Here is a 12,552-nt window from a genome sequence, read left to right as displayed (position 1 = left end):
ATGTCATCAACCTGACTTGCCTTTTCTTTTCTTTTGTGTTTGTGGAGAATGGTCTAAAAATAACCAGAATGCCGGTGATGTTACGATGAACAGGTTGGTGTTGAGTTGAAACTTAGAGACATGCGGAAAGAAGCAGAGATCTAGGAGCTTTTTTCCCCTCTTTTCACTCTAAGTAAGAGCTTCAATCAGAAATAAAAGGATCAGTCCAGCAGGTTTTATTGGGAGCATTTGTGACACCAGTTTACTTGAGGAGAACAGAACCAACAGGCGATCTGGAAGCAGCTTGTTGATGGCACTGCGCACCGGGAGGACTTGGTTTGGGCAGGTCTTGCGCAGGGTCTCTCGGCTGCAGGGCTCCTGGTCCAGGCGATCCAGCAGTCTACTGTGTCTCTCCGCGAACCAGGAGCAGGATTTGGGGTTCTGTCACCGGGATCGCCACAAGGCGAGGGGTTTCCACCGCTGTTCCTCCAACTCCTCCAGCGTCCACCGCGGACACCACCACCGCCACCGGAGCGCACCTTTCTGCGCCTCCGCCTCCAGGCGCTGTCCACACGGCGTCCCACACGCTTGTTGCTGCGCCTATCCGGGGAATCCGAGGGGACATGAGCCCCTCGGTCGCCGGTTCCTGTTGGCCATGAAGCGGCAAAACGTGCGGACCTTGTCCCTGATCATTTGCACGTTTACGTACCTGCTGGTCGGGGCTGCCGTTTTTGACGCCCTGGAGTCCGACTTCGAGATGCGGGAAAAAGAGCAGCTGGAAGCCGAGGAGAAGCGTCTCCAGGGGAAATATAACATCAGCGAGGATGACTACCGCAAACTGGAGACCATCATCATGGAGGCAGAGCCCCACAGAGCCGGGGTGCAGTGGAAATTCGCGGGGTCATTTTACTTTGCCATCACGGTTATAACCACTATAGGTAAGTCTGTGTGGGTCCCGGTCTGTAAAACCAGTAAAAACCAGTTTGTGTGTTCAGGTAGAGGTGCGTCCACGGCCACACTTACGCGACAGGACAGGTTTATTATAAGGACAGTTACATGTGGACACAGTGGGAAGGAGGTCCGTGGACGCACATGTTCATATTCATACATTTCTCCTGGAGCACAAGTCTTTAAAGTTTTAAGCAACACGTTGCAGCTCTTACTCTGCTCCAAAGGGAGTAGAAGTGTGTGGGTGGAGCTGTATGTCAGCACAGAGGAGGATTATCTCACACTCCAGCAGAATAACAATATCTGGATGCGTTTTAAGATCACCAAAATGACGCGGCTCTGCGCGCTCTGAGGCGCACATATCACGCACCGATCATTTCCTCTGGTGCAGATTCAGAACTGTGGGCTTCAACTTGTAGCTGCCGGTGCGTCACGGAGGTGCAGCGTGAAATGTGAGTTTGTATGAGGAGTCCAGTGTGCAGAAAGCCTGAGGTCTGTGTGTAAATAGATGAGGAGTCAGAGGAAGCAGCGGTGTGGAGTTGTGTTGTTGTGGTGCTGAAAGGACAGCTCCAGCAGGACACCAGTTCACATCCACTACTCAAGTCTGACGTCACTTCTACTTTTCCTGCGTGACTTTTACAGTTTCCCACTCTTACATTACATCAGAGGTGTCAAACTCATTTTAGTTCAGGGGCCACATTCAGCTAAAGTTGATCTGAAGTGGGCCAGTGAAACTAGTGAAATAATAATATATGAATAATGTCAACTCCAAACTTTTCTCTGTATTTTAGAGCAAAAAAAGTAAATTTGCTTTCCGAAAAGGTTTAAATCTACAAATTATCCTTTCAAAAGATGTGAATAACATGAACAAACTGAAAAAATAAGTGTAATTTTAACAATATTCTGCCTCAGTTTACCATTTACACATGTACATTATAACTTACAGATCACAGTGGATTTACAAACACACAAAACATTTAATAACAGGCAGAATATTGTTAAAATTGCACTTACTTCTCTTAAGACATTTCAGGTTGTTCATATTTGTTCAGGTTATTCACATTTTTTGTTTTGGTGTGTATACATGAAAATATTTACATTTACAAAGAGAAAAATTTGGATTTGTCATTATTTATATGTTCTTATGATAGTATTTTACTGGTCTGACCCACTTGAGATTGAATTGGTCTGAATGTGGAACCTGAACTAAAAGGATTGTTCATATCTTAGTGTAATTTTTGCATTTCACAAATTCATCCAAGGGGCCGGACTGGACCCTTTGGCGGGCCGGATTTGGCCCCTGGGCTGTATGTTTGACACCAGTGCATTACATGATAGGATCACTTGTTTGTGTAGATAAATCACTTGTGTGAATCATGAGGTTGGAGTTTTAACACCAGCAGGTCCTGATAAAAGAGGAAACATGTTCATGTGGTTTTTAGTAGTTTGTAAAAATGGGACAATTTAAAAAAAAAAAAAAAAAAATTCCATTTTATTCCATTTTGAGAAAATGTCACATAGAGTCACCACAAAGGAAAGAATTATACAATACCTTGACACATATAAAGTTGACTTCACTGACATGATTCTGCAAATTATTCATAGTTTGTTTGAAGGCAGTGCATTAGTTGTATTCACAATTTAACAGGTTAAATTTAAGGATATGTCAAACTAGATGGGATGATTGGTGCATGGACATTTTTGCTATTTTCTCAAAACTGATTAAAAATAAATAAATCTTCAACTTTCTATGAATGTTTGAGATCTTCAGCTCAAATACTGAGTTATGCAGATAAGACTGTGTGTATTACTGTGATTGACAGGTCTTTTGAAGTTCTCTGTCAGCTTCAATATATCTCCAAATTATCCCAAAACACAGATATGTGTCAGTTTTAAATGTCCACACAGTTTTCAACATAAGCAGAATATTTTCTTTTGAGAGAAGGACCAGAAGGAGACAGAAGTCAGTGTGAAGAGAGTAATGGAGGCACCTGACAGTCATCAGCTCAGTCATCAGCTCAGAAAAAGAGTAATTTAATATCAATGACTGATCAGTTTCCTGCACTAAATGGACTCCAATACAACCTTCATGTACAAACCAACCCACATGCAAATGTCACATATTGAACCTTTAATAAAATATGGATTATTGACTTGAATTGGTGTCAAATCCGCATTTTAAGTGTTTATCTTACCAAAAAAAAAAAAAAAAAAAAAAGAAAGAAAGAAAAAAGACACAAGCAAGGACAGAATGATGAGCAACTAGAACCAGGACTGAGCAGGGATTATATTAAATGAAAGCACATCTACAAGACAAGAAATATTAGAAGAAGTGAACCTACTATTATTATCATAATTATTATGTGAATTATCACCCAGAGTTTACACTATAATCCAACACAGAGGAGATACAGATTTATGCATGTTGAAAAATACCATATTCAGTCTTTTTTTATCAAGTAAACATTTGTCTTCTTCATAGCAGAAAAATTGAGGAGCAACAGGTTCTGTTAGTTAGCGAGCGAATCCTGGCTAACATAAGTGTCCAAAGTCAAATTTCATGTTTTTATGTGAAAAGATAAATACATAATGTTAATTTTAAGGAGATTTGAAAGGAGAATGTAGGAAAAACCCATGTATGTCTCTTGGGTAATGCTCTATATCTGTATTTTTGCGGTCTTCTGAGCATTCGCAAGCTAATGATAGTTTGCTAGTCCGGTCAGAGACTGAAGCGAAAGTTAGCTGAAAAATATTATTTATATACATGACCTTGATCTACCTGGATTTGATGTTTCTGGTGCAGCTTCATTAGACATGACATAAATCTACTTTTGTGACCTAAGTAATTCAGGGCTTTTGAGGAAACATTTATGAATGTAGACCCGGAAATGTAACAAATTCTGTATTTCATTGCCACAAAACACACATTTATTGAATAAGAATTAGTTAGAATCTTATATCTCACTACTAAAACATAAGAAATTATATTATTTAATTCTATAACACATTCATTTACTACTGACATGAGGTACATTTTCAGACATGCAAACAGTAAATAGAGTTTCTGGTGTTAATTCAGTCGTGCCAATGTGCCCTCAGTGTTAAAACACATGCCCATCAACCTGGTGATACATGATAAACCATGAGTATGTGATCAAACATAGACTAAAAAGGCTGCACTGCTTTACCACTACAATAAATATACGAGACTAAGAGGATGAGGAAGAGGAGAAACAGCCCCTTCAGTTGTTATGATTCTTCTTCAGGAATTGCATCAGTTTGACGCTCCTTACGATGATGCATGTGCGTCATAAAATGCATCTGAAGCTGGGGTAAACTGAGTTTCTCTGTGTTTACGCTCCTCCTCTGGCTACAATCAGAACACACACTCAGCCTGCATTTTAATGTCAGCGTCGCACTGAACCAGTCGGAGTTAATTGAATTAATTCAGATGTGCGTGGCGCAAAACAACTTCAATCAGCTGGGTTTAGATTATCTGTTTGTCCCCGCATTTAATATGAACTTCCCTTTGCACAGAGGTCAGACACAGATGTGCTTTCTCCATTATACAAGTCACATAGTGTTATTGAGGATGAGGACTTTTAGTGGTGAAGGGGGGACTAATGCACCAGGCCTGTTCTCCGGTTTGCCAAGCAACACTTAAAAGGGCCGGCAGCACAGAGCAATGGAGGTGGATCCTCTGTTGTTTCCAGGCTACAAGCGACGAGAGCCATTGTAGTATTCATGTTGTGTGAAGTGGCGACATTTACTGCAGCGCACTGGAGGAAACACACTCGTACTGTCCAACCCAGGAGGCACAACAACGGCTTAGAGAGAACCTCAACTCTGTTCATGGAAAAAGGCAAAAAAAAAAAAAAAAAAAAAAAAAAAAAGGATCTAAAATCATAGATGGAACTGTGTTACTGTGACTGGATTTATTTATATCACAACCACAGAGGAAGAGAAAAAGAAAACATTTACAGAACAAGTCACTTTTGTCACTGCAATTTTCCCTCTTTGTAAAATCCATAACAGATGGGTTAGATGTTTTTAGACGTTTATATTTTTATTTAGTCTTTTTGTGCCTCTTTTGTTAAACTTTTATTAGGTTTTTATTTTATTTAGAGTTAGTTTTAGGTTGAGTTTTTCAGGTATTATGAGGAAAACACTGATTTACAGAAGCTTGAAGCGTTGCACATTTTTACGATGTTTTAGTTTAGTTTTAGTTTTCATTAAGTAAAAAAAAAACTGTCAAAATGAATAACTCCATCAAGATTAGAAAAAGTAACTTTGAGAGAAACTACTTCATAATGGAAATAGATGATGGTGTTAGTAAGAACTGTCCATATAAACAAATAAACAGACAAACAAACAGAGAAGTAATATTTTAACCTCCCAAGACCCAGGAAATGTCAGCAAAGTACAAGCTTTTTTTGTTTTTTATTGAATAAGTGCCTATATTGGAAACATCATGATGCAACAGTTTTTTCAGATGCAGTTTTTAAATTTTTTATGGAATGTCCTTTGTGGTGGACAGTTTTCTCTTCTTTTCTTTTCTTTTTTTTTTTTTATAAAGTTGTGAAACTCTTGTCCACAAATGGACAGAAAACCCTTAGCTGGGTCCTAGGAGGATAAGGTGTAATAATCATAAAAAAAAAAAAATATTATCCAAAACATGCCTTGAGCATGCTGGAAAAAATGAGAAATTATTCAGTATTAGTTTTTAAAATATAAAAAACCACAGAGTCAAACATGAGTAAAACTAAAAACTGATCAGAAAACACTAAAAAAAGAACTTTGAAAGTAACATCAGAATCTCTTGTTTTTTATAAAACATGAGTGTTCTCACAATCATGGTATAAAAGTCAGTCTGGTCCTTTATCAAACTTCTACATTAAACATTTTAGTTTTATTACTTGAATCTGTGCAAATATAAATGTATAAAAGGTTTTGTGTCTGAGCATAATGAGAGATCTAATAAAAGAGCTCTTGTTTCACCATCAGTCACAGTCAGGACATCTCTGCTTCTAATGCTTCACTTTTGACCTTTCTTATATTTATCTATCTTTTCTGGGTTCTTAAACGTTATTGGAGTGTCATTCTAAATTACTAATTCCCCTTTTGACCATGTCTCTTCACCACAGAGTGAGACCGCTGCATATTGAACAAAGGCTCATTTAGAACAGGCTTAAAAAAAGGATAGAACTGGACGAAACTTTTCTACATAAAGTTGAGGAGAAACTCACAAAGTCGAAAGCCTCTTCCAGACATACAGTATACTTGTGCTATGGTGTCCCCCAGGGTTCAGTCCTGGGCCTCATTATATCCTCCAAATAAATGCACCCTGTGTGTGTTTTAATCTGCAAATATTTCTCATTTCACTGTAAAGCTGGTGGTTTCAGAGGCAGTGACCAGGTTGACATGGCAACCATCCACAAACATCTGGATTGTTATTACCCCGCCCCCTAAAGGGGAGGCAAGGTATTGTTTTTGGTTCGGTTTGTTTGTTTGTTTGTTAACACTCTAGCAGCAAAACTATTGGTTGAATTCATACCAAACTGGGTTTATAGATTGCCAGTGACCCAGAATAGATGTAATTACATTTTGAGAAAAGTAGGTTAATGCTTAAATTTCTTATGAATTTTTAAAATCCTTTTTTCCCCATTTACTTATAATAGGCCTATTTCACATGTCTACAAAAACATCAATTTTGTTTCAGTTTACTTCAAACTTGGCACCACTCGTTATTATTAACATTCTTTGAGTCATTTTTTGGACCTTCTTATGTTCCTGAGCTGTTATCTCCACTGAGCCAGGATTCAGTTAGAACATCTTCTGATAAGATGTTTCTGGACAATCCAAGGTTAGTATTGGAAACTGAAGAATTACTTTCTTTTAAAGCCCCGAGTACATGAGGATGTAAACAATTTTACACTGAGTTGCATAGGTGTACAGTATATAGGAATTCTAATACTGAATATATGTACATGGATTCAACAGAAGATCAATTGTGAGTACTTTAAATCTATTTTTTGGTTAAATCATTCCCTGTTTTGACGTTCCTGCCATGTATTCTCAAGGCACAACAGGAACAATCAGGGTTAAAACAAAGCTATGCAGCTCTTAAAGTATTAATAGCAAAATGAAAATGTTCCATTAAATCAGTGATTCTCAGTCTTTTTCTCTTGGGCCTCTCTTTGGAGGATGAAAAATCTCCAAGTGCCCCCCCCCAACCCCAACAGCATTGTAAGAGTAGTCCAATTATAACTTTTATTGACAGAAACATTGATATTGTAACAATACTTTTTGCTTTTCCTTGAATAATTTGTTGTGCAAATTAAAAATAACTTGGATTTTTGCTTGAATAATACAAATAAACTCAACCAGACTGCTCCCTGAGACAACATTTTTTCAAATAAAAATAGGAAATGTGCAATTATCTTACAACTATGACAATAAAGTTCCTTTTTTTCTAGAACAACAAACAAATGTTGGTAACAAAGATGAATATTTTAATAATATCAGTGGCTGCAATGAGCCCATTTCCACTGCACAGCTCAGAACATTAAATTGTAAACTGTACAAACTGTGCAAAAACAGAAACATGTCACATTTTTCCAGTCCAATCCTTGTCCATTCTCCAGTCCTAAACTCTCTGTCTTGTCTAGTGACAGATCACCATGGCAGTAGATTGGTTTGTTGTACGTCTCTAAAATGAGTCCAACGCTAAAACATTAGTTCCACTTGCTACATGTTCTAACCCGAAGAAAAAAAAAAAACACCCAGGAGTGGTCAAGCCCCCCCTACACACACACATACACACAAACACACTTTGAGAAACAGTGCCTTAAAAGATAATGTCATATTCTTTGCAAAATTACAGTGTTTGCCTCTTAGCTGTAGTGCAGTGGATGAATAAAACACTCTAATGCTGTGTCCATGCAAACAGATAAACAGATATTTTCCTCCGCTGTTAAAAATAAAAATCTGTCCACACCATTTTCATCTTACAAAGAATCTCTGTCCACAAGAAACAAACAAACAAACAAAAAAAGACTGTTGGACTTTAAACTGAGGACACTATAAAACTGGTCATAGCAGACTAAAGTGTTGGTTCTGTTTGTTGATATGTATTATTCATGTAGGCTGTCCTCCACCTACTGCAGGTCATTAACTAATTATACACCTGGATCTGATGTTTCAGGTGCAGCTTCATCACATAAACAATAATAGATATTTATAGGTAATTTGATTGTTTTAATACAAGTAAATATTCTTTATTAAACATTAAAAAGTCAAAAAAAAATATGCAAAATGTCATGTAAAGTTAGAGTAAAAAACTGTATTTTAATTATGGAAAAGTACTGTATTTTTATGAGATGGTTATTTTCCGTTATTTAACAGTATTTTTTCAGCACCCCTGCTGCCGGAATGTTACCATTTTTTTTAACTGTTTTTTTTTTTTTTTACAGTGCATATCTAAGATAAGATTTCCATTGGATTTGCCTCACAGACAAGTAACAGAAAGCTCTTTATTCCATCTTCATCCTGTTATGAAGTCAGACCTGTTTAATCTGACATTCCTAGTAGGTTCAGTCCATAGTTTAGACATACTTGCAGCTACTGTCTGACCCAGCCATCCATGACTTTAAGCGGCCGGGGTTTGATTTGATGCGTTTCCTTCATGATTGGAAGTCCGTGCTCAAATATACCTTAAAGCGTCAGTATGAGATTCATCACTTCACCAACTGTCATCGCTTTAGAAGTAAGACTTCCTCTTAGAAATAACGAAACCACATTTGTTCTTCTGCATAGTCAATAGACTTTCTAATAATTATTTTTTGGCTGGTAAAAGTGGAAGGAGTGAAACTCTCTTTGTGCAGTGTGAACTTCGGCAGCGAAGATAAGGAAACAATTTACACTGTGTCAACGACGAGCTGTTTGTGGAAACTAATTAAATCTGCTGTTATCATGTGGGACTGTAAAAATAAAGCGCAAAGATATCTATTAAGATTACGTACACAGTCACACAAAATGAGATGCCACATGTATGCATTTACAGCAGAATATAAATCACAAGAAAGGCCTCACACCAAGGGAGAAATGTAAGAGTATACAGCAGAGCCTCCATTATGTCAGCGCTGAAACCCAGCAGACAGACTCATTCATCTTCTGTTCATTATGAGTCTGAAGGGCTGCACTTTACTGCTAAGATACCACTTATACCATTATGCAATTCAACGTGAACTGCTTACATGTGAATTATAAAGCTACTGAAAGGATGCATACAGACAAATATAATAGAGAGGTGACAGGGCAACAAGCTCAAAGAAAAGAGGATTTCACACACGAGGGCTCAGTGAACAGTGTGTTGAAAAGCCATGTGAATCATATGACACGGTGAGATGTGGTGTTGTGTTACACAGCGCTCCTGTTCTTCATCATCGTCATCAAAACATGAGTATCTTTAGACCAGGGGTGTGAAAGTCACTTTAGTTCAGTGTAGTTTAATGTGATCTGTACGAGGCCAGACCAGTAAAGTAATAACAGCCTATAAATGACATCAACTCCAAAGTTTAACCCTTTCATGCATGAATTAGGAGAACGTTAATGAAGATTTTTTTCTTTATTCCTCTTTAGGCATTTAAAAAACAATGAGATGAATTTGTTTTTTTATGAAGCTATTTTTCATGGAGTTGCAAAAATGTGCGTTTAATTTTTAAAGCAACGAAACGTGTATTTACTGATATACTGTGTGAAAACTATGAAATAAAAACATTAAATGCTGCTAATTTGATGTTTTCTCACATTTTAACATACACTACAGACAAAAAGTTATGGATATTTAAAATTTTTGGAGCTATTGTTTTTTCAGTTGGGATTTTTGCACAATACTTTTTACTTTTTTTTGTGTGTGAATTGAATTGAAACACATTTTTTTTAATGACCAGACATAGTTTTATTTACAAATGGCAAAAATGACCAAAAAAAAGACAAAAAACAAAAAGAAATATCCTTAACTTTTTGTGTGTAGTGAACACCAATACAAGTCACTTCATGGAGATAATATGCCAAAAAAACAAAAAAAACAAAAACTTTTGTTGTTAATTACAGTCTAATAACGATAACAAGGAATTGATTTAAACTCAAACATTTTAGATTTGGTTTATCAAGAACAGCCAAGTTACAGTAATGTTATCAGTTGCAGTGTTTTGTGTATTGTGTTGGCTGATATGAAACTAAAATAACAAAATCCATGAATATACAAGAGAACAGCTGTAGAATAACTGTCCACTGTAGTGACCACTGTGCATGAAAGGGTTAAAGTGAAATAAATAAATAAATAAATAAATAAATAAATACAATTACATAGTGAAAATGTTTATATCTACAAACTATCCTTTAAAAAAATGTGAACAACCTGAAATTTCTTCAGAAAAAATAAGTGTAATTTTAACAACATTATGCCTCAGTTTATCATTTACACATGTGCGTAACAAACTTACAGCTCACAGTGGATTTAAAAATACACAAAACATTTAGTAACAGGCAGAAGATTCTTAAAATTCCACTTTTTTCCTCTTAAGACATTTCAGGTTGTTCATATTTGTTCAGGTTACTCACATTTTTTTGTGAAAGAATAGTTTGAAAATGCAAATATTTTCTTGTAATTTGACTTTTTTTAACACTAACACAAAGAGAAAAATTTGAAGCTGTCTTTATTTATAGTTTATTATGTTAATATTTTACTGGTCCAACCCACTTGAGATTGAATTGGTTTGTATGTGGCCCCTGAAGTAAAGTCAGTTTGACCCTTGATTGTTAATATCTTCAGTGTAAGTCTTGCGTTCTACATCTGTTCCTCTGGTACTGCGGCGCTGATAAGGGGGGGTGAACATGGCAAATTCATGGGGCCCAGCATTTCTGAGGGGGGGCATAGAGCAGTGGAGGGGGTGTTCAGTAGATACAGGCAAGAAGTTGTGAAAATTTCATGTAAGATTCACTGTATAAGAGAGGCATAGAAGTCGGGAGTCGGACGTTGAAAGTATGTTAAGTTTCAGTTTTGCTTTCACGCTAGCGTAAGTGACATTATGTATGGAGCACCCCCCTCCACAGCGTTTACCTTCCATGGGGCCCACAGTTGGTATCAGCGCCCCTGGTCTGATAATATAAACACCTTACATATGTGTTGGTCCAACTGTGGAAAATAAAAGACATGTACATGAATAGTCACATGGTCATTTAGTTAAAAAGGTAAGAAGAGTCAACATTAAAATGCAAACAATTTTGATTTAATATGAGGAGAGATTTATATCTTATGACACAGAGAAGCAGAACTAATGTTTCTGGTTTGTTTTTGCCTGAGTGCTACGTGTGTTAGGTCTGAAAAAGTACAGAAAATGAAACAACAAATTAACTCGTATATTTGTGGTTTACTCATGTCTTGGTTGACCAGGAATGCCCATTCCTCATTTTTGTGGCACTGAAATAAAATATCAAATATTTACTGAAACTTTAGCTATACTACTGTTTTGTTTTTATCCTGGTGTATGTATGACATTTTATTTATTATATTTTAAGCTTTTATTTACATTCTATCCTAAACTGTAAAGCACAATGTGATTTTATCTGTGAAAAGTGCTACATAAATAAAATGTACTTTCTTACTAATAACATTATGCATACTATTAAAACATAAAATATGATGTGATTTGAATACAGTTCCACAGCTATACCTTCCAAACACTTATCAATGATGATAATATTAGTTATTTTTTCCGCTCCTGTAAGGCACAATGAATGATGGGTAATATTACTAGCTAACCTCAGGCGAACTGAACAGCTGTTGTTCTTTTCTTTCATACAGAGTTCACAGGTCGCTTTGAGCCAAACAATTTTTCTTTTGAAAGTTTGGAATCTCACTTAACGTGACTGAAGACTCAGTTCACCAAAACACTTCTGTATGTATGGATTAAGAAAAATATTTCCTTCGCAAAAGCAAAAATAGGACGACACAGATGAAAATAAAGTATAAATATAACTTGAAGTTTAAATTAAAAAACAAAACAATTTATAAGATATTCTAAACTGAGTTAATCTCAATTGTTCAGTGAAACCTATTAGACAAATAACAGATGTTGCCTCCAAAAGCTCATGAGCTGCAAGAAAAAAAAAAAAAGTCACCTCCATTAGTGTCGGCCTCAGTAATTGACATGTGTGAAACAGCAGCGGGTGATGATGAAGTCTTGCATATTTTTAGTGAGAAATTAAGTCTGCAGTGAAAAAGTAGTTGGTGTTCCAGATCCAAATCAGGGTACGTTTAGACGGTAACGATCTGAACCGAAAATGCAGAAGTGTCGCTGCATTCTCACTTTTAGTTCCATATTTAAAAGCACATTTTTGGGGAAAATCTGTGTGCAGATGGACATGCAAAAGTGTGTGAAATGTCCTGTTTATGGATGTAGTATGTACGCCAGGTAGCATCACCAGCACCAAGACCAAGCACCTGTGTCGAACCTTTCACCTTCTCTTCCTGTTCTTTCCTAACGTGAAATACAATCACAAAACAGGAAACAGAACAATTGTGACAGTTGCTGAAACGACTCTTGGATGTAAATTAGAACG

At 36.7% G+C, this 12,552-nt stretch overlaps 1 protein-coding gene across 1 annotated transcript in view; it reads left to right on the top strand.

Annotated features, from left to right (window-relative positions):
• The first annotated feature begins 254 nt into the window (after positions 1 to 254).
• The window catches only part of kcnk9 (potassium channel, subfamily K, member 9), a 108,886-nt gene continuing 96,588 nt past the window's right edge, over positions 255 to 12,552 (top strand). Inside the window, exon 1 of the mRNA XM_030147334.1 lies at positions 255 to 917. Coding sequence (XP_030003194.1) covers positions 290 to 917 — 628 coding nt within the window. The 5' untranslated portion in view covers positions 255 to 289. The remainder of the gene's footprint in view (positions 918 to 12,552) is intronic.

The sequence above is a fragment of the Sphaeramia orbicularis genome, chromosome 11, assembly GCF_902148855.1.
Source record: "Sphaeramia orbicularis chromosome 11, fSphaOr1.1, whole genome shotgun sequence".
Classification (NCBI taxonomy): Eukaryota; Metazoa; Chordata; class Actinopteri; order Kurtiformes; family Apogonidae; genus Sphaeramia; species Sphaeramia orbicularis.
The sequence above is the reverse complement of the archived record's forward strand: the minus strand, read 5'-3'. Positions and strand labels throughout refer to the sequence as shown.